Source organism: Myiozetetes cayanensis, unplaced genomic scaffold (genome assembly GCF_022539395.1).
Source record: "Myiozetetes cayanensis isolate MyiCay16 unplaced genomic scaffold, myiCay2020 scf27, whole genome shotgun sequence".
Lineage (NCBI taxonomy): Eukaryota > Metazoa > Chordata > Aves > Passeriformes > Tyrannidae > Myiozetetes > Myiozetetes cayanensis.
This window is the reverse complement of record NW_026087488.1, coordinates 3,991,097-4,017,965: the sequence shown is the minus strand read 5'-3', so window position 1 is coordinate 4,017,965 and position 26,869 is coordinate 3,991,097. Positions and strand designations below refer to the sequence as shown.

The 26,869-nt window shown below is 47.4% G+C and overlaps 2 protein-coding genes across 2 annotated transcripts; both read right to left on the bottom strand.

The window, feature by feature from the left end:
• Positions 1–206: 206 nt before the first annotated feature.
• BLMH (bleomycin hydrolase) lies at positions 207–18,082 on the bottom strand. The gene is made up of 12 exons (XM_050321833.1): positions 17,997–18,082; positions 17,311–17,508; positions 16,838–16,947; positions 16,067–16,208; positions 14,750–14,838; positions 13,398–13,490; positions 9,632–9,787; positions 9,009–9,167; positions 8,844–8,911; positions 8,316–8,433; positions 6,267–6,336; positions 207–1,193 (listed from the first exon to the last, which is right to left on the bottom strand). Exons 1-12 carry the CDS (start codon positions 18,007–18,009, stop codon positions 1,042–1,044), a joined length of 1,368 nt encoding a protein of 455 aa, XP_050177790.1. The 5' UTR covers positions 18,010–18,082; the 3' UTR covers positions 207–1,041.
• A 1,765-nt stretch (positions 18,083–19,847) lies between these two features.
• TMIGD1 (transmembrane and immunoglobulin domain containing 1) lies at positions 19,848–23,773 on the bottom strand. The gene is made up of 5 exons (XM_050321891.1): positions 23,695–23,773; positions 22,432–22,710; positions 21,366–21,644; positions 20,154–20,257; positions 19,848–19,880 (listed from the first exon to the last, which is right to left on the bottom strand). Exons 1-5 carry the CDS (start codon positions 23,771–23,773, stop codon positions 19,848–19,850), a joined length of 774 nt encoding a protein of 257 aa, XP_050177848.1.
• Positions 23,774–26,869: the final 3,096 nt, after the last annotated feature.

The following is a 26,869-nucleotide window of genomic DNA, read 5'->3' as shown; positions in this document are numbered from 1 at the left end:
TGCCGAGCAGGGAGGTGTCAGGGGACACACAGACAGTCTGGACTATTTAAATCCCAGGATTAGTCCTGTTCTCAAACTGTTTGAGTGCCTGTGAGATGTGTCCACATTTTGGCTCACTTGGATTTAGTTGCAGGTCATTAATACCTTCCCCTTTCACGAGTTACCTGTGTCTCGTTTAAAAAATAAAGAAACCAGAGCTGTGCCAGTCACTTTAGAAAGTGTTTATTCAAAAGCTTCATAGCACCATCTTGTTTTTTAAAACAACCAAATAAAATGCAGCAATTAAAACATTGGTTTTTCTGTTGAGCATGACACTAACTCCACCTGTGAACATATTTATGGTTGTTCTTGCTAATATGAGTGAAAAATAGCGCTCCTGTGCACACAGACATAGCACTGGGCCTTGGGGTGGGTTATCCAGTCCCAGCTCAATTATGGAAGAATAAAAACAAGTGAAACTGGATACCTCAAGGAAACAGTCCCCCCTCCCCAGTTCTGCAGGAAGAGGAAGTTTGCTCAAGGTAATTTTTAGCAGTTTCAATGCATATGTCCCCCTCCAAAACTAAAAATGTAAATATATAAAATATTTTTGGGCATTCTTTTATGGAACGAGTCAGAGCATAATTAGTTAATTAATTATCTCAATGTGTTTGTTCTATCATCTAACTATCAATTCTAAAGGGCCTTCTATGCCCATTTTTTCCTAGGAAAACACTGGTTAAAACAATTCCACTACATTAATACTCTGATTTGCATTAAAAATGAAAGGTAAAATCAAACTGCCATTGACAGCACTTGTCACGTGCTTTCATCAGGAGTTTTGGGGTTTTTTTTCCCTTTTGAGTTTTGGAGTAGCCTGTCTGAGAGCTGTGATCAGCCCAGGCAGTGAAGCGCTATTTCCCAAGGATCCTTAACTTAATTTCAGGAGCGCGGACCACGCCGAGCGCTTGGTCACGGCATCGTTTGGCTATGGCTTCCGACCGCTGGAATTCTCTATTGCATCTACTTCTGATGACCGTGGAGAGGCAAATGCTCTGGAGTTCACTTGGCTAAAGCCCCCATGGGGTCCCAGGCTGGCAGGACAATCGGCTCCTGCTGCATCACCGCCAGGATCTCCTCGGGCACGTGTTTCTTGTCCACCACCACCTCGTACACGTACTCGGAGAACCAGTCGTCCGTCATGATCAGGTAACCTGGGGGGGAAAAGAGAGCCAAGTCTCACCTGTGAACAGTGCACCAAACAGGACCTGCTCACACCGGTCATCTCTCAAAAGAAACCAACAAAATAAAAACCAAACCGCAAGGAATTTAACGTACAGACTGACAGGATGTTCTTCGTGTGCCCTGGAAGGCCAAGCGAGAAGCCCACTAGGAAAAACAAGTCCCAGAATATCCATAATTTATGTTTCCTCTGTTAAAATAGGCATTGAGAACTCACAAGGGGATTACAAAGCCTTAAAAAGCAAAACAAAACACGACAACAAAAAACCCCAAGCATTTAAGGCAGAATGTAAAATTGAGTATCTGGCTCATGAAGTGTTCAGGACTTTGTGCAAAAGGCAATTTTTCCAAGTGAATATCCAAACCAGCTCTGGTGTAAGAAAGCTTTGCTGGGTTTAGTTCCTGTAAGAGGCAGCTGCCTGCTTTTCTCAAACATAAAGCCACCTAAATCACACTTAGGCTGAACTACATCTTAATTTTCTCCCTTAATATAATTCTGACTGAGGATTTCAGTGACCACAGGTTTGAGCAGAGTTACCATTGAAAACAAAACCCTTCCAGGTGAACTGAGAATGAGAGTGGTTGGGAGAAAGGAAGCATTTAGCAGACAGATGAGAAGGCTTTATGTAATAAAGTTCCTCGTGTCCTTAAACAGTATCATCACACAATCAAATGAAACAAGAAAATGTCCAAAGAATGTGGACAATAAACACATCTATCTACACCATCTTGTTTCTAAAGCAAGAGATCAGATAATTCCCATAAATTAAAACCCCTATCAATTGTAAGCCGAGCTAGAAGCCATTTTGGAAACACTGCCAAAAGGAGCTGCCTTGATTATTCTCTCTTCAGGATATGAGTTCTTGGGACACACAAAAACCTCTCCCTCCCAAGAGCCAACGAGTAATTGCACCCCGAGAGGATAATGAACTGTGCCTCTGCCATCCCGGATCTCGGAGCCGACACTGCCGATTGGGATCGCGGCGTCTGAGCGGGAGGAAAGCGTCGAGCGGAACTTCGGGGCATGCAAATAAGTCAGGTGGCTTTTAGAGCGATGAAAACCACTTATTAAGCAACAGGAGACACCTCCTGCAGACACCTGAAAATGCCCCAAGGACTCAGCCCAAGCCCCTCTGTGCCCGTCTGTCACAGGGTGCTGCGGGGAGCAGGTGAGAGCAAGAGCTGACACGGGGTGGCTGCAGTTAAATCCCTGAAATGCCCTCGTGCAGGAAGAGCAACAGCCAGGACAAGAGATGGAAAGCCCTAAGGGAGCTGACTCGTGGCTGGAGATGGGTCACAGGGAAGTTCTTTTCATGCCAAAACAAGCAGATGGACCCCTATCCGAGGGATGTGATGGTGTGATTTAGTACTGCCCTCTTGCTTGCCCTTAAAAAAAGATATCCTATGGGATAAGTTGGGTTCAAAGTTAGGTAATAACGTCCTGTGTCTCCAGAACAAAAAGAGTACTCAGAATAATTAAACTTGCCTGGATGGCTGAAGAAATGTCAATAAACCAGAAAGGAAGTATTTGACTGGGAAGTGACTTTTTTACCTCAAAAAACAAGCGATGTTTGTCAGCAGCTGTGTTCATTCCTTGAGGAAAAACAGAGAGGATTCCAAGAAACACTTTTACAACAGATATAAATGTAACTACCAAATATTTAGGAGAGGCAATGCTAGGCTATTCCCAGGGCTTCCTTTTCTCCAGGACAAGCACTACCACAGGATTTCAGTCCTGCCCACTCCAGAGTGTGGGACTCCATCCCATGACCCCCAAACCAGGGGCCACAGCCCTTCCAGTCCTGTCCCAGGCAAGTCAGGGGAGACAGGTGTTCCCTGGCACCTCGGAATGTGTTTGCAGCAAAGCAAGAGGAACAACAAGGAAAAACACTTTCCTTCCCTCCCAACAAACAGTCATTTGTTTGCTCGGTGTTCAGTGACCCAAGCCCAGTCTCTGGTGTTTTGTTGCAGGCTGGACCCTTTATCACCCTGTCCAAGAAATACTGGGAGTTGGGGCTTTACTGGTGTCCCCCACACCCAGCTGGGATGTGCCAAGTTTAACATCATCCTTGGCTGCCTCTTTGCTGATGTGGATTCTGGATCCTTGTGCTGGACTTACCCAAGCACCGCTCCCCAGAGAAGATGAAAATCTTACACCTTATCTTATCACAGCCAGAGTGACACAGCAAGAGAGCCCAGACACTGAGTCCTCACCCTCCCACCCCAGCTACTAATGGACACTGAAGGAAAAAGGAGGGAAGAAGGAAAACCTGTTGAGTCACCATCCCTGGAAGGATGTGAATGATGTGTAGATGTGGCACCTGGGGACATGGCTCAGTGTGGGCTTTGCAGTGCTGGGATAACAGTTGGACTCTGCTTGCCCTTAAAAGGTCTTTTCCAACCTAAATGACTCTGTGACTCTAAGTCACCTCTTCCAGTGTTTGAGAAGGGGCCCTGAAGGATATGTCCAAATGCCTTTAGGTTGGTTGGTCATACCCAAAGAAAATCAACTGAGGGATTCACCTCCCTGAAAGAACAGCCTGAGACAGAGCCAAGTTCCCCAGCTCTGAGGGGATTTTCTGTCAAGGCACTTTTCCAGGCAACTCCCTCAGCAAAACAGAGACAGCAAGACTTTCCAGAGACCGTGATCTCCACCAGCACAAAGCAGATAAGGGACAGTGACTCACCCTGCACAGTCCACACAGATGGCACTTGGACAAAGCTGGGCAGGGTTTGTTCAGGTCACTTTGGGGTCCTATTTTATTTCAAAGGACAAGCAGCTCCTCTTAAACAGCTCTAGAAGAGCTCATTCTTGAAAAGCCCAGAAATGCCATTGCTCAGTCACAGCTCAACAGCTGCCACTTGCAGCAGTGTCTGGGTTCAGTTATTGCCCTGTGGTTTGGGAATAACAGCCAATATCCTGAAATTCAGCCCAGTCTTCATCCAGTTCTAATAAAGAACAACTGGCCAAGGAGCAGATACAACCCACACAATTTGCTGACAGACACCTTCTAACTTCAGTGTTTGCAGAACTAACCCAACTCCACACTGGTGCTGTAAGACAGCTGAGTAAGGCCCTTCCCTCCTGCAAGCATTCCTCTCACACCAGCAGCCTCTGACATCACAAACCAAGCATCTGCAGTGTCCCAAAGCAAAGTGCTTGACAGTCCCAGCACATTTTTATGTTTTACATTCTCCATTATTAACAAAGTAGTTTGTACTTTGAGACAAGAGAAAGTTTTGATGTTCCTTCAGTATGAACTTGGCTTTTTTTACTTAATCCACCATCCCAAGGCACATTTTACTGCTGTCACATGGACGAGCCTTGAAGGCTGAACGTCAGCAGTTCCACTGTTTTGTCAAGACTGAAGATTTTTATTGGGATGCTTCGCTGTGAATGGATACAGCTAACTCAGAACAGACACTACTGCACGACCAACCGGCCACAACATAAATTAAGACACTTTTCCAAGAATATTCTATGTTTTAGTTAGCTGTTCATGTTATCAAAAGCCTTATGAGTAAGACCACATCCTAAAACAGTGCTCCAGAAATAGTCTATTCCCAGAAGAAAACCCAAGACGTCCTGGGAAAGTTCTGCCATACCAAATCTTACAAGCACAACATTTGGGATTAATGTGCAGCAGAAAAATGTGGTCAGCAGTGACTGTTGTGCCTGGGACACTCTGTCCAGCCTGGCACACCCAGCAGGGAGGCTGTGCCACAGCTGAGCCCACATCCGACCTGTCCCACAGAGGAGATGACAAAGCCCATGGAGTTTCCCTCCACTCCCTTAGGAAAAGCTGAGTGACCCTGGCAGGGCAAAGCAGGGATGGCTCTCACACCACCAGCCCCACTCACCCGGGGCCAGGGAGCTCAGAGCTGCCCCCCAGCCCAGCACAGAAACACCTTCAGGTCACTTCCATGCTCAGGGAAAGCGGGAATAACTGGAAGCAATCTCCTAACCCCTGCTGAGCTGTGACTCAGGGTTCTGTCCACGCTGCTGCCACGTGCCAGAGCCTTTCCAAAGGAGCACCAGTGCAGGCCAGGACAGGAGGACAAGTCCATGCAGAACAGCCCGGTGAGGACTCGATATTGTGACCCCAGTGCCTGTCCCACCAGAGAGCAACACTGCAGGGGTGCTGCACGTCGTGTCTTTGGCACAGCTTCCAAAAGGCAACCAGAACTATAATTTTTTTCCTTTTTTTTTTTTTTTCCACAGCCAGCTGTTGGAGCTAGAACAGTTTGCACTGCAGCTGTTCACAGCACAAGCTGGGACCAGCCATGCCCTTGTTTCCTCATTTATAAAAATCAGTAAGCAAAATCTTGCAGATTGATAAACAGTGCTTGAAAAGAAAACACAAACCACTTCAGTTTCACACGTGGCTCAGGAAGGTTATTCAGTAACACCAGCCACAGGCAGCAGGAGATCCCCCCCCAGTGACAGACTCCAGCTGAGCTCTGCTACCAAAAGCTTTAGGACATTTACAAGTGTTGCAGTGAACTCTTTATTTCTGCTTTCACACCAGAAGGAGAAAGCATTCCTATACTGTGCAGTCCTTGGAGGTGATCCTGTCTTATTGATGCTGCCAAGAATTTATCTATTGTCCCCTTATGAACAGATGTGTTACACACCCACAGGAATTCCTGGTATCTCACAGGAGAGGTGCCATCATCATTTTGGACTAGTGCTACCAGATTTATCACACTTGTGTTCTGCAGCAAAGGATTGAACAACAAAATAGCCAAGGTTCTGACCAGTGTGAATGAGCTGCTGGGGATTTTAGGAAGGGATAATGGGAATTTATTATGGCTGGGAATTTACTTGTGGTCAACAGCAGACTGGAATCAAGGCTTGAGAAAACCAGCAGCTTCACAGCAATAAACCAAACAACCTCCAAAAAGTGATAATGAAGGATTTAAACTTTGATAAAACAAGAGCTTTATCTAAAGTCTACCAGTACCTTCCCATGCCTTCCACACACAAACCAGTCCTTATTTCCAGCCACAATGTTCAGCCCTCTGTTCCCATGACCATAAATTACCTTTATTGCCACGGTCTTCACCCCAGGAGTTTTCCACTCTCCATTTCTCAAATGCATCTTCTTGCCCATCCTGTGACAAAACAAGTCAGTGGCATTCAGTGAGTGCAGGACAGGCCAGGGAAGAGCAGCCAACCCCCCCCATGTCCAAATCCAGCACCAGCAACCACAGAGCTCTGCTCCCAGCAGTCTGCAGGCACCACAGAGTTCCACACAGTGCTAACAGTTGGAGAAATGTCATTTGCTACACACTTACTTAAAATCTGAGGAAACGTGGTCAGGAAGAGAGCCTGCAATAAATAACTGTTTTTACCAGAAAACTGGAATTTAACTAAATCCACATTTGGCCTTCCCTGACTCGCAGAAGTGAAGCAGCCACCCCTATTCCCCACCAGGGCACGGGGCCTTCTGAAATGCAGGATGCACCACTTGCCTGAACTGGGAATCAGAGGAAAAGAACAAGGACAACAAAGCAACTCTCATAATTCAGAACAGAATCAGTAAGAGCAAGTGCAAACCCTTGAAGAATCCAGCTGAAGGACACAGCTCCAAGTCTGGGGCATTGCTGCTGAAATCTTTTCAATATAAAAAAGTAACCTGAAAAAAAACCTCATAAATCCACTTTTAACATTCAATGGCATATTGTTGCAATGCTTCTGTTCTCACTCAAAAATATAGGACAGTCCCTAAGATGAGGCATTTGAGAGCTCCCAGACAGAAACTGGGATGAGCATCCTCATGTGCAGTAAGTTTTTAACCAAAAGGTGCATTTAATCCAAATCAATTTTTGATGTTGTAAAATTGTAATAGGATTTCTTAAATCTTCAGAGCCTTTTTATAAAGCAGGTAAATCCAAAGTATTACATTTTTCAACTCAGTTTATCAAAGCTCCTTTAGATTAAGTTAATGTTTAATGTTAAGGCATTTACAAACAAGAAGTAAGAACAACTTTGTCCATTTTGAAAGTGTAAAAAAGCTTCTGAGTTCTGAACTTGCTGTAGGATAACTTCTTTTAAATCATCTTTTGATTACAGACACACCATCCATCATCTACTGATCTTCTACTCCCTTTGTTAAAGAATTCAGGTCACGTTTAGTCACACCTTATGCAACTGTATTTAAGTATGCAAAAATGGATTTAAAAATACAGACCATGGACTGGAGCTGCCAGTCCCTCACACCATCAGTGCAAACATACAGGCTTCAGTGATCAACAGAGAAACAGGTTTTTAAAAAGCACCACTATAAAACAAGTTTTCCTTGGTTTTCAGTTAGGTATTTGCAGAAGTGTTCGTGCAATCTGATACACAACGGAAGTGTTAAGAGCTCAGGGTGCAGAAAACAGGGAAAGTTACATTGACTTGTAAAAAGCAACTTGGAAGAATTATTATGACTCAGCAGTCCCATCTCAAGTCCCCAGACTCCAGGGCTCAAGCAAATTTGTTCTGTGCTGTGCAAGCTGTTATTTCTCAAGCCAAGGTCATGTTGGACAGGAAGAGATCACTTCAAAGAAACTTTAAGAATGACAACTTCTGGAAATAAATGGAAACATCAACATTGCAGATAACCCTGAGTTGTAAGTTTTTACATGGTTCTTTTTACTTCATTATGTGCTTTGTTATAGTGCCAGGAGCTGATTTAGCTACGGATTCATCTCAGCCACAGAGCTATTTTGGACATTGTTTTCCTCCTCTAATTAGAGGTCAGAGAGATCCCAAGCCAGGGAGCTGCAGGAGGTTAACACTGTAACCAAGAGCCTCCTACAGCACTTTACCAGGAGTTTCATGCTCCAAATCAGACTGGACTAACCATGCAGTGCTTCTCCAATAAAAGTCTGTGGGCAAAACGAAAGAAGTCCCTTGGCACGTCTAAAATTCTTCCCTCCTTGTTAAATATTTATAGTTCTGAACACTCAGACACACAACAAAAGGAGAACAACCAACCAGGCCTTGTGGCAGAACAACTTACACACCGAGCCCAGAACACAAACATGCACCCAGGATATTCCAGTAAATCCCTGCCAGCATCAGAAGTTCAGGAAGGAGACTCTACCTTCTCAGTGACAGCTGTCAGGACCATGGCATGGGTCATCAGGGATTCTCCAAAGATCAGTCGCTCTGCTTTGTTCATGTTCTTGATGGAGACACCGAACACCAGCTCATGATTAAATCTATCAGAAAGCCAAATAAGTCACATCAGAAAGGATGCAGGCAGAGTTCTGACCAGTAAATCAGGGAATTAGGAGACTGCCCTGCCCCAGGAGCCAGTGCACAGACTGGCACTGAACAGAGTTCAACTAATTTTAATGACAGAATAAATGCAAACACTGATCCCCGTAGGAGTTTCTCTCTCACAATTTAAATAAGTAAGAATATTTAACAACTACTTGTAGGGCATCCTTAAAGGATTCAGATTTAACTAACAAGTGAAAACACTTCTGTGCTACTAAATTACTTCACATATAATCTTTTGGGGTATATAATCCAACGTATGCACAAATTAGTTTCTTAAGCAGCTAAAGGACTGTTCATGCCCTCACCACGTATCCCAGATGGCATCCTGGTTTGATTCTCTACTCACATATTCAGGTCATTGATTCCCAGCTTGCCATAGAAGTGCTTTGCCACGTCACAGCCAAACCACACAGCCTGCAAACAGAGGGAAGGGTCGTGTCTGGGCCATATCCCAGGGGTTTTCCATGGCATGGGCTGCACTGGGCCATCCACGAGGAGAAGCCAAACCCACCTCTCCATCCTTAATAGATGCTGCAGCCAATTTCTTCAGGACCTCCACGGGCTGGTTGTTGTAGAGTGTTTTCCTCCCCCCAGCCATGTTGCCCAGGTACTCCACTGTGTACAGCCTGTTGTAGGGATTCTGGGGTCGAGGATCATTCACCAGACAAATCTGCCAACAACCAAGGTGTCATAAAAAGGTGCAACTCAAATCTCTGAGCAGTGGATCTGGAAGGCTTTCGGGGAATGGCTTTTGTCCCAGATTCCTGCCTGTCCCATAGCAAACAAGCCACTTAACTGAAACAGCGTTTTTATGGTTCTGTTTGTTGTTTTGTTTTACAAGTTCACCTCCTAACTGTGGCAGAGCTGCTCTGCACGTTATTCCTGCTCTCATGGGCTGCCTCATGACACGTTATGACTGATGAGATCACTGCATATTTAATCATTACAAAATCATCGTGGAGCTGCAACGTGAGGTCACAGATGATTGAAGGGTTAGAGCACAAACAGCACAACAGGGAGGAGAAACACGGGGCCCTCTGACTCGGAGGAGCAGAACCCACCCCACGTGCTGCAGTTACAGGGGGAGCAGACACTGGAAACAGAGGACTTGGAAAGCCCTTCAGCATCCCCCACCTTGTCCTCCATGTTGAAGTAAGGCTTGACATGCTCGTTGTAGAACTGCACCGGTGTCATGGGGCCGTACTTGTGGTAGTTCTTCTCCTTATCCCGGAATTCCCAGCAGAAGGTCTCGGGAGGGCTGCCCAGGCAAGTACTCACTATTCTGAATACCTGCCCAGAGAAGCAAACAGCTGTGAGCCTGATGGAACATGCAGGGCTGCCTCTCCTACCACAGCAATGCCACTGCAGGATGGATTTCCCCGTGTGAGAACCAGCTGGAGAAACGGGATCTTAACGGTCACCTTTGCACATGAATAAACACACACATGGATTAACACACACATGGATTATTTGCATTTACCCCTCGAAATCTGGGTGTTTCAGCAGTTCAAAACCAATCTGAAAGGCCACAGGAAAAAAAAATCAACAGCATCTCTCTCCATTCTCACACTCCAAGGTCTCAGGTAAACCATCAGGCAAAACAGAAGCTTAAGGCTGAACCTACAAATCCCAGGTTATTCAAGGAATGCAGCAGCCAAAATCAAAAGTCTCATTCCAACATTTCCTAAATAAATCCTCCAACGAGATATTTCCCCAGTGCAAGAGAAACTTTACCAAATTGACTCTAGAAAGGCTTGAGCATTCAGCATCACCTGTTCCACCAGGTTGTTTGCCCCATGCAGAGACAAACCAGACCTCCTAACATGGGCATTTTATCCCAGTGTTTCCCCTGCACTAATCCCCTTTTTACCATAATGTTCATTTGGATTTCAAAGATGGGCCTTTGCTTCTTTTCAAAAGCCCAGAATAATCTCCTCATCTGTTTTAATAACATTTAACAACATCTCTGTTCAGGGCTGAGCTGGCAGGTTATGTAATTTAATTCCAGATCCCTGCCTGCTTGCCTGTGACATCCTTTACAGATGGCAAGCTTTCTTTGGATTTTTAACACAAAAAAGTTGACCAGATTTCAAGTCAGCCCCCTTATAAATCAGAACATGAAACTGCACCTCAGAGCCACTGCTGTGCTTTCTCACAGGGCTTATCAGGGAACGTGCTGACACCAGCAGTGCAACCAGATGAGTGTCTTTAGGGACACTGAGCAGGACCTGCCACAGCTACTCTGGGGACAGAGAATTTAATCACAGTTAAACAGGTCTGAATCTGTTTTACTTCAGCTGACACTGGTCTTCAGCTCTGAGCAAGTCTGGAGCACAAGGTAAGTCTCTTCCTTGCAATGAACCAACAGGTTATTTAAGACAAGAGGAGGGGGAGTCAAATCTCAGCTGCACCTTCTCCACTGGGATCCAGCTCCAGCTTTCCCAGGCTGGCAGTCCTCACTTTCCTCTCTTCTTACCTTCCCCAAAGCTGACTTACTCCTCCTGGAGCTGGTTGAGCTGATTTACATGGATCCTAAGGCTCCATAAGAGCTGCCTTTGTGCTTTTGTGCTCTTTGTGCTGACAGCAAAAGGAATGCACTGTTCATGTTAAGTAACACGACCTGGCTGTGCACAAAACACAAAAAAAGGTGTTCTTGCCCCAAGCAATTTAAGAAAACAAGCAAAAAGATTAATCACAGGTTGAAACAAGGGTGTGGGCATGAGGTTTTTACTGTAGGAACTCACACATGTATTTCTCAATAAATATGTTAAAGAGCAAATGTAAATCCCTGAATTACTATAAATATTTAATTTTGCACATACTGCACTAAAGGTACCATTTGCTGTGGCTACGCCCACGTTACCTCAGATAACCACAAGTGGTGAGAGATGAGGCTGTGGAAACAAAATAAGCAAGAAAAATGCCTAAAAGGAGAGCTGCAACCACTTGGGCTGCAGGCAGGGGAAGGAAAGTGATGGAGACAGAAGTCTCCAGGGAACAGAGGCAGCCTGGGAATGGCCTCCCTCCATTGTTTTGCCACCACACCCAACACAGGCCATCTCTTTATCTCACCAGCTTCCTCCATCAATAAATAAAATAAGCATATTTTAATTAGAAGGTGACTTATATCAACTCAGTGACAACTAAAACCAAGATAAGGCAAAGATATAGGGGCTTGTGGTAAAACCCAAAATGAGTAAGGAGGGGAAAAGGACACTCCTGATAAGGAAGAGTCTACAAAGGAGAACAGCAAAGGAGAAAAATTCAGTTGCATGAACTGCACTGATTTCCACTTCCAACCTGCTGTGCACTGCTTTGATAAGGAGAATGTTTATACAGTTCTGGAGTGAATATTTAATTGTGTGTTCCAGTAAAACTCCCCCATTGCAGCTCGAGTGCTGCTCCCAGCAGGAGCAAACCAAGATTTCCTATGCAAATAAAACCTCACAGAAGAAAACCAAGCTCTGCTTTGCCACATGAAAAAAAAAAGAGGCAACACCACTTCCATACATATAAACACATGTAAACCACTGTTACTACTGCAGGAGAAAATGCTGTGTTAACATCACAGGATTAAGCATTTACAGAACAAACTGCAACCAGTTAGTAACCCTTTAAGGTCAGCTCCAGGATCCCTTGTCAGAGGGCAAGAGGCTCTAAACAAAAGAAGAGACATTTTGCAGTGTCCCTGCCCTGAAAATGACCATCTCCTGGAAGCTTTTGATGTCTGCTGTAAAATCCTCCAAGGGCTTTTTGGACACACACTGGATGCAAGTTGCACTAATTCACCTTTCAGCTAAGAGCTGACTGGCAATATGCTGGGGTAGGCTCAAAGCACAGAATTCTGTTCATCTGAAGGCAAGAATGAATTTCACAACAGTTTTGATGAAATCCAAGGAACGTGAATCAGTTATCTTTAAATCTAACCTTAAAATTAGATAAAAAGAAGCTACAGGTTTTTACATGAAGTCCAAAGACGAATTTGGAAAACCCAAACCAGCACATTAATCAACACTTGCCCATTAGTGGAACTGCCTAAAACTTCACAGAAATAGCCCAAGGTAGGTTCTGACTAATACTGATGTTGGCTGGATTGCAGAAAAACTGAACACACAACACCACAAACAGTTGATTTCGTGACTCATCTAAAACATTAAACCACTTGGCACTGTGTGTTTGAGAAATAAATGAAATATGTACTTTTTTTAAAGTGCATGCACTAGGTCAACCTGGAACAGGCTTGACTTCTAAAGTTATTTTTGGTAGTTTAAGAGCCAAGTATGAGCAGCACAGAAGGAGAAAAATGACATGGGTAACTCATGTTCAGTGTGAGCAGGTGGAGGTTCAGGCACTGCAGACACACTGCAGTTACAGGGTGAGTTAATTCCCAGTCAGAAACAGATGCTGTGATTCCTTGCTCTGCTGCCCCCCGGGATCAGCCCACAGCTGGACTCAGCCTCGTGCAGAGACCTCCCTCTCGTGGTTCTTTTCTGCTCTCTTGTGGGGAATCTTTGCACAACACTTGTGCTGCAAGATTTGCACTCAAAGCCTTCAGAAGGTGATTTTCAACCTCTTTCCTGCTATTTATAAGAGCCCAACAGGCCACTATTTTGACCTCTCAAGACACAAAATGCTGCTTTCCTGCAGCAAGGGGCAGATGTCTGTGAAGTGTCATCATCCTGAAATCTGTAGATCCAAGACATTTGCCTGGAAGTATGAGAGAATCTCAGAGTGAGGCAAAGCAACAAGCCACTGCAAACCAAATTCACTCAAATAGCTCCAACCACACTTCTAGCTGGCACTTGTTTTGGCTGATCCAAGAGCCACAGAACAAGGGCAAGAAACACCTTCCATTCTGGCCCTGTGTTCTGAGAAGATTTGTGGTTTTTCACTTACTTACCTCTTCTATCATCATGTCCATGGCAGCACAAAGTTCTCCTTTGCTTCCTCCACTTTCCACCATGTTTCTTAACCGCAAACAATATTCCCTCATCTGTTTGGGGAAAAAAGTCATTTTATTATAAGAGTGTGAAAAGTGTCACCTAATCAGTCCCAGGACTTCCCACCTGGCTGTTTCAAGCACCCCATTTTACTCTTCACAAAACGTTTTCAAAATGAAAATACCCTTCAGCAAGCTTCATTAAAAAAATAACAAGATAATTGAATGCTTTAAGAGATCAGCAAAATATAATGAAAAATTAACAAACAGTCCCAATTCAATTACAGTTTTCCAACCACTGATGGGAGGCTTGCAGCCATTAAGCTCTTAAGGCTTGATCTCTCTCGCTTCCATGGCTGATGCCACAACATCCACACAACACCAGCTCCTCTGTGACTCACAGAACACGCTGCCTTCATACTGTAACATCTGTTTTGCAATTCTAATGCATAATTGATCTGCTGGTTGATAAAAAGGCGGCAGCATTTCCCCACTGCATGCCCAGCTGCAGTGAGAGCAGCACACACTTCCCATTACTGTCACCATCCATAAGGCTGGGAGCAGTGAGTGGGGCTCCCTCAGGACCAGCTGCTTTGCCATGCTCAGGGCTAGAATAACATTAACAACATTTATGATGTCTAAGCTCATTCCAGCACATACTTTGCATTTTTTATGTGGATTTCAGCAGGCAGTTTTCCCCTGAGTATGTAGCATATGAACTGGAAAAAAAAGAATCAAATCCCACTGTAAAAAAATTATATTTTACTTACTTTTTTTATCTAGCTACCTACACTAGCACCTTCCCAGGTTAATTAATGTCTGTAGTTCAGGGAGCCAGTTAACACCTTCCTTCAGACCAAGCTGGGCACTGCTGTAGTGAAAGCTGATTTTTAAGATTTTGAAAATACATCTTTTAATCTTTTTTATCAAATCTGGCAGTCATCTCCAGAAACCTTGGCACACTGGTAGATGAAATACCGAGGGGGTGGAAAAAAGTCACCTAGACACCATGTGCTAGTTTTGCAGAAACAGATTTAAGCAGCCACATGTCAAGAATCAACTCTTTTGGAAATCTGAGTTTTAGGAATAGCTGCCACTAAAACCTGCCTGGCAATGGGCATCTTGCACCATCTCACCTTCCTGCTCCATGTTTCAAGATTAACCTCAAGACTCTGGTGAGACTTTAGGCTGTTTGTAAATAAAGTTTAAGTTGCTGAGATGCACTTAACACTTTGGTCAGTAAAGATAAGGAATTTGGCCAGGAATTCATTCCCATCCCCTCCCAGTCCTTATATCACCTAAATCAATTTTACCTTGTGATTCAAGATCTCATTCATCCTCCTAGTAGCCTCTGTGGTGTGAGACTCTGGGAAGTATTTCTTGGGGACAACACCATACTTTTCTAAAAGACATAAAACCACAGGTTAACAACTGGCTTTCCCATACAACAGATGCTCAAACTTCTGCTTATACCCATGTAAAAGCTAAAGAGAGTTTGGATTTGTGCAGAGATATGGGAAAATCTCTTACTTAAAGGTTACAAGTAACCCAAGTTTACATTTTAATTTGTGACTGAATCTTGACCTCTGAACCACATTCCACAGGGGTCCCAGAATGTGGAATCCCTGACCTGCTGAGTATCATTTAACTCAACACTTAAGTGTTTTAAACTAATTAGTGTTTTAAGGAGTTCTTTTCACCAGAAAAAAAAAAAAACAACCACACAACTTGATTACTTTAAAATTAAGCTCCTGAAATGCCTTCTAAGCAACTGGGCCTCCTATGAATTACTCCATGTAGTTTATCTAAAGTTAACTGAGTAACTTCCTGGTCTCCTTTCCTCCTCAGTACTTATAAAATACCAGCAGCAGCTCAATTGCTTCCTACTTTGTGGTACCAATCACAGATCACACCGTGCAAGGCTCTGGATGTAACTGCAGCAGCCCAAATCTTCTTTGCCCTGATTAAGTATTTATAACAAAATGGTGGGGGGAAAAAAAGGAACCTCCAGGCTTCAAAGACACAAATTCCTTTTGTGATTCTAAATATCTGTTATTGCCTTGTTGAGTTACAAAAGGTTTCACAACACAAAGGAAAGCAAGTGCTGGTGTAATTAAGTCTCTCCATCAGCCTAGGATCTCCGTTTGTGCTGGATCTTTGTAAGACCAGCACTGCCACATTCCACATCAATTCCCTCTCACTGGTCTTTGTACCCACTTCAGGCTGCAACTCCAAGTAGTTTTGCTCCTGCCTGGCAGACACACCCAAGTGTAGCCCTGTTTTTTCCTTACCTTGTGCCCTAAAAATTGTCCACATGGATACAGATAAACAGTGTTGAGTTGACAACCGGAGTAAAAAGGGATTGAACCTTTTTACAAAATGGGAAGTCTGGGATATCTAATTATTTCTGCTGATCTTCTGAGTTTTTATCAGCAGCAATATGCTAAAGCAATGCAAGACAATTTAAGCCTTACATAAAAAAGGTCTTTGGTTAGAAAAGGCAGTGGTTAATGGCATCGTGTTCCTTAGCAAATTCCCAGGTCTCAAATTCAGTTTCTTCTTCTGTTCCATTCCCCATCTCAAACCACTGTGCAACTTCGGGAAGGGCTCCTAATGACCAGTTCTCTTACCAATGATGTTAACCAGCATATCCCACTGTCCTCCATCATTGGTGGGGTTGGAGAGCAGGAATTGGACCAGTCTTCCTTCCACTGGCTCCTTTTTCTGGGCTGTCTCCACAAAAGCATTTAAAAAGTAGTAACAACGCTCAACCTGAAACACACAGGGGAAAGAAACCCTTTTAAGTCTGACATATTCATTAATTGCTGAATATTCAAGTTGTTTGGAAGTACAAAATAGATGAAGCTACTTCCTGCTCATCCACTGAATTCCTTATTTCCCCCCTCTAGCATTCCAGGGGCTACATCTTTGTTACAGAGCAAACATTTAGGAGTGAGTTAGCTCAGAGCTTGAGGGTAGGGGAACAGGAAATGTGAAACATAAGTTATGCAATGAAGCCTGGCCCGAACTAGCACCAGATTCGCTTGATTTCCCTTAGGGGGACAAGAAGACACACAGCAGGTCACAAGCATGAGTGACAGTCCTGTTTCCCCTGAGCCTCCAACAAGTAACTTATGAAATATCAAGTAACTCCTGAAGTATCAAGTAACACTTGAAAAAAAAGACTTTTACTATTCCAAAACATCAACGTCTTGACAACTTTCTTCTCAAAGTGAAAGTCACACTTTGCTCCACCTGCATTTGAAACACATTTTTAAAGAACTTTTCAAGTTTCTTTTTTCCAGATGCATCATTAAAGACAACCCAGCCTAAAAGAAGTCCCATCCCTACACTAACACCTGACTGCATGAGCCATCCCAGCACAACCTGCACGACCTTACCTTGTCCCAGAAAAAGAGATAGGACTGGCTGAACTCAAACTCCTCGATGTTGTATTTCTTCATGAAAGGAAGACGCATCGCATTGAGGCAGGAAAAGATCCAGCATCTCCCTGAGAGATCAAAGGAACCAGGATTAAAGTGGAACGCCTGTTCTCAAGAGCTGCACAACAATTCCTTTCACCACGAGATCCGTGACACAGTTCTGCCTCCAGCCTTTGGCCAGGGCTGGTGCACCACACCAAAAAGCTCTGAAGGGCTTCTGAAATCTTTCACTGCGAGCACAGGTCTCGGTTATAGGAGGAAAGAGAGGGAAACGCTGCAATTCTAAAGCCTGCCATTAACTCGGGAGATGCTGCAGGGAGTCAGCTTTGCTCCGGAGGCCGGACAAAGGACTCCCAGCAGCACAGTCGGTGTCACCACTCAATCCCCAAACGCCACCCCCGGCCCGACTTTTCCCCCCCAGCCCTCCTCACCGGAGTTCTTCTGGTTGGTGACGGGCTTGCCCTCGGCGGGCACGGCGTGCTGGAAGACCTGCACGGTGTCCTGCACCACCTGGCGCTGCAGGCACACCTCCAGCGGGTCGTTGCACGTCGCCACGTTCTGGGCCAGCAGGAACTGCGGCTCGGCCCGCAGCCGCCGGCTGAAGGCGACGGCCTTCTCCGTGCTCAGCCCTGCCGGGGGGACACGGGGGGCACCGTCACGGCCCGCCCCGCAACACCCACACCCTCCTCACACCGCGGAACCCCCTCGCTCACCGCCCCCCTGCCCTCCCGCACGCACCCGAGGGTCTCCCGGCCCACGGACAGGACCCCCCTCACCCACACCCCGGTAACGCTCCCCCCTCCCCTCCCGTCCCGTCCCGTCCCCACCACCCCTGCCCCGGTAACCCCCCACCCCAGACCTGCTGCTGAGGGCACGGCGAGTCTCCCACCCCACGCATGGATCCCCCGCCCGTAGCCCCGGTAATAAGGGCCGGTAATCGTTCTCCCCACCCCGGGGAACGGCGGGTCTGCCCCCCCACGGGCAGGGTCTCCCCGCGCGTAGCCCCGGTAAGGGCTGCGCCCCCACCTCCGCCAACACCCCTCACCCCATTAACCGCCCCCCCATTCCCCATGGCTGAGGTACCGCCGTGCCCCCTCCCCGGTTCCTCCCTCCTCACCGCGGGCGTTCATGGCGGCACCGGCGGCGCGCGCTCCCGGCACGGGCCCGAGGCGGAAGCGGCTCTTATAGCGCCGGCACCGGAAGCCGGAAGAGGGGCCCGAGGACGGGAGGGGGCGAGCGGGGAGGGGGCGTGCGGGGTGGGGACGGAGCGCGGTGAGGGACACGATTGGTGTAGGGGAGCCGGGGGCTGCCCCCTCAGAGCGACCCCCGTTACCGACCCTTCACAGTGACCCCCTCACAGACCCCTCGTAGTGACTCTCGCAGTGATACCTCACAGCGGCCCCTCGCAGAGACCCTCACACGGATCCGTCACATCTGCCCCTCACATTGACCCCTCACACCCACCCTCACACCGACCCTTCACACAGACCCCTCACACAGACCCCTCACACAGACCCCTCACACTCACCTCTCATACCGACCCTTCACAGCAACCCTTCATACTGACCCGTACACCAACCCCTCATATCGACCTCTCATACAGATCCCTCACACCCACCCCTCACACCCACCCCAGGAGCAGCAGTGCCAGGGGCTGTGTGTGGCTTCAGGCAGCTATGTCCCCTCAGGGCCGGCGTCACCCTGGGCAAGGGTCACCCGGCTGGAACATGCCCATCCCGCTGTGCCCAGCTCTGCCCCCGCGGTGTCACCCCCAGCTCTGCCGAGTTTGGCACAAGGGCAGTGTGCCAACACCAGCCACTCGGGAGCGTGAGGCGGCACCGACATGGCCCTCCCTGAGCCCTGGGGAGCGTCGGTCGAGGACACGCTCTGGATCACGCTCTGGATCACGCTCCGGATCAGGCTGTGGAGTCTCCCTGGTGAGTAACAGCCCTGCTCCTCCGAGAACAGTGTTGGTGCACTGCAGTCTCAGATGGATTTACAGCACACCATGTTTCTTTACAGCATTAGTAATGTACCATCCAAGGCATGATTAGGCCTCAACAGCTTGCCCGGACCTTGAGAAAAGTGCCTGAGTGGCACATTTGTTGGGAGAAGGGGTGGATGGAGATGTTTTCCTGCCAGTGCAGTGCTGGAGCAACCACACTGGAACTTCTCTGTGTGCTGTCAAGCGTTTGGGGCTGCCCCTAGTCCTGGGGTCTGGTCTCAGCCACGGAGACGGGAGGTGCAGAGCCTGCTCAAGTGCCAGGCAGCAGCACCTCTCTTCATTTGTGTGCATCAGCATCACAATCTGTCTGTGGCAAGCCAATGCAGATTCCTCTGTGGACTGATCCACAACCCACATGCCTCACTGCACGTGCATTCCTTGTCGGAATAAGCATGGAGGGCAAGAAATGGCACCATCTCAGGCAGCCTCCCCTCCACAGCCGTGCTCTAAGCAGCAGGTTAGAATTAACAGGTGCAAAGAACCAGTTATATTTTGAAATAAAAAAAAACCAAAAAGCCATATAAACTTGACCCGAAAAACTTGTTTCAGTGCTTTATCTCATCATCTCACGCAAGGCCTTAGTCCCACCCCTAGAAATGGATGTTTTCTGGGTGTGCACAGGAACCCTGTGTTCTTTACCTGCAGCAAAATGAACAGAAGAAACGAAAAATCACCTACGGGGAAAATCCTCATAAGCGGGTTGAATTCACCTGGGCTGAGTTCAGCTCCAGAAAGCACCATCAGCTTTTATCCCCAGTGCCTCCATCCAGGCACAGCCAGGGTGCTGGGGTGGCCAGGGCAAGGACAGCAGCCTGGGGCAGGATCTGTGTGTGTCCTGCCATATTCCCAGGGACCACTCTCTGCTGGGGCAGAAGGTGTGGGTCATGCTGAGTGCCCTTTCCCAGGTTCTGGCAATTTTAAAGGAAGTTCATTTGGAATAAGCACGAATAAGCAGTCAAATACTTACAGAGATGTTTCCCTTGAGTTATTGAAGCACTGAAAAGAAAGAAACAGTCTTGTTATCTTCCACATTTCCTGACCTAAGGGATATTGTTACAAATATCTTGCAAGTATGTGATGTCTCCCTTAAAATATCTAATATTTGATTTATCTACTGGTAATTCTAATTGCCAGGAGGAACCAGGAGGAACTATGTAGCAGTTCTCTAACAGTGAAAAGCAACACTATGAAGTAGAATATAAAAGACAGGAAAAAAACAGGGCATTGCAACAAATTATTTTTTTCCTATGAAAGTAGAGCTTTCCTTACCTTACATAATTTATCTTTTCGAGCCACAATTCCAAAAAATATCACACCTGCAACCACTACAGCAGCAGCAATAACAGCCTCCTTGGGAAAAACAGGTTTTTTATCTGTCAGGAAAGAGGAGGTTGGATATGTGATAGCTTATTGCAGTGATATTAATAATAATATGGCCAGTCTTCGCGAGCGAAGATCCAGGGAAGGTCTTTCCACCTTCCAGCCTGCGCATTGGATTTTTTTAGGTGAGACACAGTGTGCGCGGAACTGAGCCCACCCTTTAATCCTAAGGTTCATCTGCCGGGGCCAAGCGAGCTTGGACGGTGGCAGCGAGGTCCTCAGGACGTAGGTGGGTTGCCTTTAAGGGCTAACGAGCCCCACCTACCCGGGAGTGGCCCTGACCGGGAATCGAACCCGGGTCTCCGCGGTGATAGTGCGGCGCCTTTACCCCCTAGACCACCAGGAGCCCCTGCAGTGATATAACCCAGATCATTTCACAGGACTGCAAAAAGAGCTATTTCTTTCCCCACAGCTCTCACTGCTGCTCTCTCTGCTGTTTGCAGACTGACTGCGTGCATTAGTCCTCTGACAAGAAGGGAGCTGAGCCCGTGTTTTAGTGAACTGAAGAAGAACTGAAACATCAGCTCCAGAAGGAGAGTCTGTCCCCCAGGCACTGTTACTGCTCAGGAATAACGTGACACAGGTACCACTGCTTTTTATCTTGTGCCCTGAGTGTAGAAGTGACAGGTGCCTGGACAGAGGGTGGGGAATAGATGCCTGCTGGGTCACCTCACCTCTCTGAGACCTGAGCACCCAGCCCCATTTCTGGAGCACAGCTTCTCTTAAGAACCTTAAGCAGCTCTTTGGGCTCGACAGAATTCTGTGGCCAGAGTAAGACATTTCAAGCAAGACCAGAGGTGCTCTGAGCCGCTCTGGAGTGTGCCCTGTCAGCGTGGGCAGTGCGACAGTGGGATGAGCCTGCCCTGGGTCACACTTGCCAAACACCTCTGAATAACAGGTAGAGCAGGACAAGCCCTTCCTGGTGCTGTGGTCCCAGGCACAGGGGCAGGAGAGCTCCTTCTGTTGCTGTGCCCTCAGAAGTTCACACAGGGGAATTTACCACATTCCACTTACATGTCTTAATATAAATGGATTGCTGTCATTGTAAAAGAGAACGGAGAGTTAATTGTAAAGCTCATTGCCTGACAGCAGCCTCGTTACCTTCAATTATCAGGTGGAAATCCTTTGTCCCCTTTCCCAAGGAAGATTCCACCACACAGGTGTAGGTCCCATTGTCAGACTTCTGAACTTTTCTGATGGAGAGCTGAAAGACCTCGCTCGTCTGGCGGAGCTCGTGACGACCCTGCTGTAGGGTCAAGTTGCCATTGTCCTTATACCAAGTTGTTTGGGCTTGAGGGTTGGATTTGGAGTTGCAGGTCAGAGTAACATCTTTCTCTTCCTCGATTTGGAGGGTCTCCTCTCCACTCAGCTGGGGAGGAACTGTTCACAGCAATGCAGGTCAGTGGGCCATTAATAATGCTGCTCGTAGAGGCACAGAACCATTTAGGTTGGAAAAGCCCTCTAAGATCGAGTCCAACTCATCACTGCCAAGGCCACCCCTAAACCATGTCCCTAAGTGTCACATCTGCAGATCTTTTAAATCCCTCCAGGGATGGTGGTTCCACCACTGCACTGGGCAGTTCCATTGATTGATAACCCCTTCAAGTGAAGAAATTTTCCCTAATATCCAAACTAAACCTCCCCTGGTGCAACTTGAGGCCAGTTCCTCTTGTCACTTGTTAACTGGAAGAAGAGACTGACCCCGCCTTGCTCCAATTTCAGGTACTTGAAGAATGGCCACCATTAAACATAAAGTAAGTCCCCTTCACACATCCCTTGTGCTCCTTGTTCAGTGGTCTAACACATCACAGTTGTGCAGCCTTTGCTGATCCCAGGAATCAGCAGGGAAATCAGTGACTGTCACTCCTGTATCTCCTCTGCCCTGACTTGTATCCCTGGGAAAGAATCTAGGTGGAGTCAGGGACATATCCAGAACCTCTTTCTCAAGGGCCCACCCACTCCCCATAAAAGAGGCCTTGGCTCAGTCCATAAGCACCACTGTGGAAAGGGAGTGTCCTATAATGTGAGTTATCTCCTCCTAAACACATTTTTCCTTGGTGAAGACAGCGCACAAGGGTGCAAAACACCGCCCAGACACCGAGCTGCTCAGCCCAGGGCTCCATCCCACCCCGGCCATTGCGCACACAGATCCACCCCGGCGACTCACACTCCACATCCAGGGTCACAGACACCTGCACGGACTTGTCCCGCGCCAGCCTGCACGTGAAGGTGACTCCGTTGTCAGACTCGTTGACTGGGTATACGCAGATGTGGCTGATGTTCACTTTATTCCCCTCTTTCAGCCCCACTTGCCCATCTCCCCGGTACCAGAGCAGGTTCTCAGCCCGGCTGCTGTTGTGAACGAGGCAGGAGAGGGACACTGAAATGCCAGGCCTCGTAGACAGGGGGAAGTCGGCAGCGTGGTTGTTTATGGACAGCTCCAAACCTGCAGGAGGAGGAGGGCAAGGACAGTAAGCTTCCTAAGCCATTCCCTTCCCACAAAAGCTGCCCTGCTCACTTGTCCAGGCCTCAGCCTCGGAGGGGGGACTGAGACTTTCAGGCTTCAGCACAACACCTGTTTTCAGGTGGGATATTAGTTTCTGAGACAAGACGTTGTCTTCATCACAAAGCTCCCTTTACAGTTATTTAAAACAAAAAGCCAGGCTTTTGCAGGTGACTGACAGAACAACAAGGCCTGACCTGTGACAACAAAACGTTTAAAAACCAGCAGTGACCACGTAACACGCAGCAAAAGATCATCCCCATCCCACTGGTCTTGCTAACCCTCCTGCCCCCAGTCACTGTCGCAGCACCACTGTGCCCTCGGGTTTTGTGCTCATTGTTTGATACTCTCTTTTTCAGTTGGAGCTGGATGCCCTTGGAAGTATCAATTAGTTAATCAGCCCCTCAGCTGTATCCTGGACAGGCCGAGTCAGGCAGTTGCAGAGTTGTACAAACCTCAGGACATACCTAATGAAATAAGTATGGGAAATAATTTTTTGCAATGGGCTGAAACTCGCTACTGTAGCCTGAGACATGGATTAATGAACTATAAATATAGCTCAGAATATAAAGGTACTAAAGTCTTGTGAATATAAAGAATTCTGAAGCTCTCTGTCTCTTCCCTGGTGCTCCCAGGTGGCCAAAGCTATCACACTTCTCCCTGCTTAGAGCAGGTTTGGAAACTGTGCCCTCATCAGTCCTGTGCAGCTGCCACAATACTGCTGGAAAATGCTGAAGCTTCCCCATTCCCTTCCCTGCTCCTCTCAAAATCAGAGGCTGTTTTTCAGACAGCCCTCTGGGCATGACCTCCAGAACACCCCAAAACTGGGATGCTGCTGTGGCACATCACCCAGCCCCGGGCAGTTTCGACTGTCGGCGTGACGGGGCTTGGACAAAACCACCACGGGATTTTTTTTCTGTTGCTTACCTGTGGCTACACATGCCAGGAAGGAAATGGCAAGGATGGGTGCTCCGTAGGGAATGGAGAGCCTGTGTCTCTGTGCCATCTTGGGGGGGTGCCCAGCTGGTGATGTCTGTGGAGAGAGGGTCACAGCACTGTTGCCCCCGCTGGGGCTCGCAGGGGTTAATCCCTGCTGCCATCGGACACCCTGGGGAGAGTCCTCACAGCAGGGACAGGGTCACCAGGGAATAAACTGAGCCGATTGTTGCAGGGCATTTTCCAGTTAAGAGAAGATTCACAGGGGTTGGATATCTCTAAACTCCATTTTATGAGTTTGTTGTCCCTAATCATCTGTCAGGGGAACCCGTCTCTGGGCCGTGTAGCACCAGACTTACCTTGGGAAGAGTCTCTGGAGAGGCTGGTTCTGCTGAGAAATGCACAACTCCTTCCCCTCCTTATTTATAGGGTCTGAATTTCAATATTTTATGGTAGTTCGGTAAGAAGCGAACCCATAAAATGGGTTCAAGGCCTCGTTCAGTTCCTGGGTTTCTGAGCTCCCAGAACACTGAAGAAAGCACTTGCTGGGCTCCACGGGCTGTTTTATGAGACTTACCAAGGCAATGAATAACTGAGAGAGTTCCTGCATCAGCCATAAGGGCTTTCAGCCAAAAATAATATCTTTACCTGTCAGCTTTCTGGGTGTTCACAACACTGTTTCAAGCCATAGGAAGTTTATCCTGGTTATCCTAGAGCAGGAGTAGACTCCAATGTGCCTCTTTCTGCCCAAAGCTCTATTGCCATGACCTCCTTTGAGTGGAAAATAAGAAAATGCACAGATTCAGACTTTGAACTGTGTGCTGGCAGAGGAGAGTGCAGAGACACTGTCCTGCTACCAGTGTGTGCCCCCAGGCTGCTCTTGTGTTTAGCTCAGCCCTGGTCCCCCCCAGCATGGAGTGAGGGGTCTGTCCCAACTGTCCCTGCTGCTGAGACAGCTGTACATGGGCTGTGTGTGCCCAGGGCACAACTGACGCACTTGGCCACGTGGAAAACTGTCTGAAAATGCTGCTTACACCTCGGCAGGATGACGGTGCAAAGCACGGGAACCTTGCATTCCCTGGAATGTGTTCTCACTGCTCTCAGTGTCCCTGCAGGCACAGGGCACATCACTCATCAGCAATGGGCTCATCAGAGCCATAAAGTGCATTTCATGAGCAGGAGGAGCCTGGGATGTGTCCTTGAGGTGGGCAGGGAGAGCTCCTGCTCCAGGGCTGCCTGCACACGCAGCACTACTCATTTGTGGGGCTGTTGCAAACAAGGGTCACCTCTGAGTGTTTCTTAATATATCTCTTTCTGTTTATTGGTTTACCCTTAAAACTAACAGAGAATCATTTTCAGTTAAAAAAGTAAATGTGTACAAAAGTCCCTTAAAGAGACATTTCTCAGTCTGCCTTCCAGAAAACTTAGAAATTAGTGTCCAGCCTTTAATGACCTTTTTACCCTCAAACTCAGTTTAAGAAATAAATTTAGCTTCTTCCAACATTTTTAGGCAGTTACACGTCCTGTGCTCGTAGTATTCGACTAACTGTAAAATGCTGGCTTCTGGTTCAGTACAAACTTCAATCCAAACGCTCTTCCTAAGAGTAAAGTGATCTTTGTGGTTTGGAATTAAGCTGAGTTGCAGCAGGGAGGGATGCAAAGGAATGGGCTGGGAAATGGCTGTTTACTCCTGCCAGGACGTGAGCCAAAGGCAGGAGAGTGTGGGGAGCTCTGTGATCCCTCAGATCCCTGCGTTGCTGCAGCGCTCCGGGAGAAGCAGGATGTGATTGGAGTAGGTGAGGATGTAAAGAAGGAAAGCACAGAGTTTGGGGGCACGTTTTGAGTCTAGAAATGAGAGTAAAGGAAAGGGCTGTCAGCTGTTCATTGGGGGGGTTGTCACGACACAGGGCTCAGCATCAAGCAGGACCTGGGTAAAACTCTGCGGGCAGTGAGGTGAGCTCTGGTTCATCTGGTGCAATGGCAGTGCCCTCTTTTGCAATGGGCTTTGAGATCTGCTGAAGGAAGAGGGACTAGAAAATCAAGGTGTCTCTGGCCCAAGGCACCGAAAGGCAGCTTCTTGGAGCGGCTAAGAATTGCTTTCGCAATGACTTTTTACACTTTTCTTTTTGTACAGGGTGTGATTAACTTGTGGGTGTCTAATTACTGAGGTCTAGAGTTTTGTGGGTTGCATTCTCCACCTCTCCATTACGTTTTGGAGGGACGTGAACCTCACGCTCCAGAATGTCAAGCAGCCACTGATGACTTGGTCTGGGGGGAACCTCCTCAGTGAGGCAGATAATCTGTAACCCTGCACGGCAAAGGATCCAACCCTCATGTTTGAGGTACTTGGATCAGGCACTGCCAAGGCTGGATTAGACAGACCGTGGGCTAAAGCCAGAATAATCCACCACAGCAGCTCCTGTTTGTCATCCTCATGGCAACGCTGGACCAACAAACCCAGAATAAGACTGTTGTTAAATATGACTCTGAGCAGCCTCAAAGGGAATTAATTAATAAGCACCAGACTATTCCTGGGTGTAATCCAAGCCTTAGAAACCTGAGAAGAGAAGATTTAGAACATGATAGAGATTGGGCAGAAATTTCTTTTCCACTGGGTGGAACCCCTTAACCTCTGATTTCAAACTTCCCAGCAGTTTCTCCCAGCACGGATCTCCTCAGTGCCTGCAGGGGCACAACTCCTCTTCCCCCCCCAGTCTCCCTGGCAGATGAGATCTCAGTTCATATCCATCAGAATTGTGAGGGCTGATGGTTGCTCTTGGAGTCAGGGGCATGGCAGGATCTGCACAGACCGGACTGGAAGCCCAGGATTGTATCCATGGCTTGGTTTGTCAAGCAAACAATGCCTGTAACGTGGCTGTAATCCCGCTCCAGAAAACATGCTTCTGCAACAGTGCCTGAGGCTTGCTCCAAGGCTGCTCCTGCCCTCCTACTGCTTGCGGTTCCCCACTCCTAATCCCTTCTCAATACGTGGTGCTCCGTATTTTGCAACATTTCCATTGCTGGAGGATGACTGTGACACCCAAATCCACTGCCTCCGCTTGCCAGATATCAGGAGTGGAAAGCAAGGCTGTCAGGGAACGCTGCTTGAACTTACTCAGCACTCCTGTTCCCTCCCACAAAGCCTATTTTTCCCCAAGTATAAAGA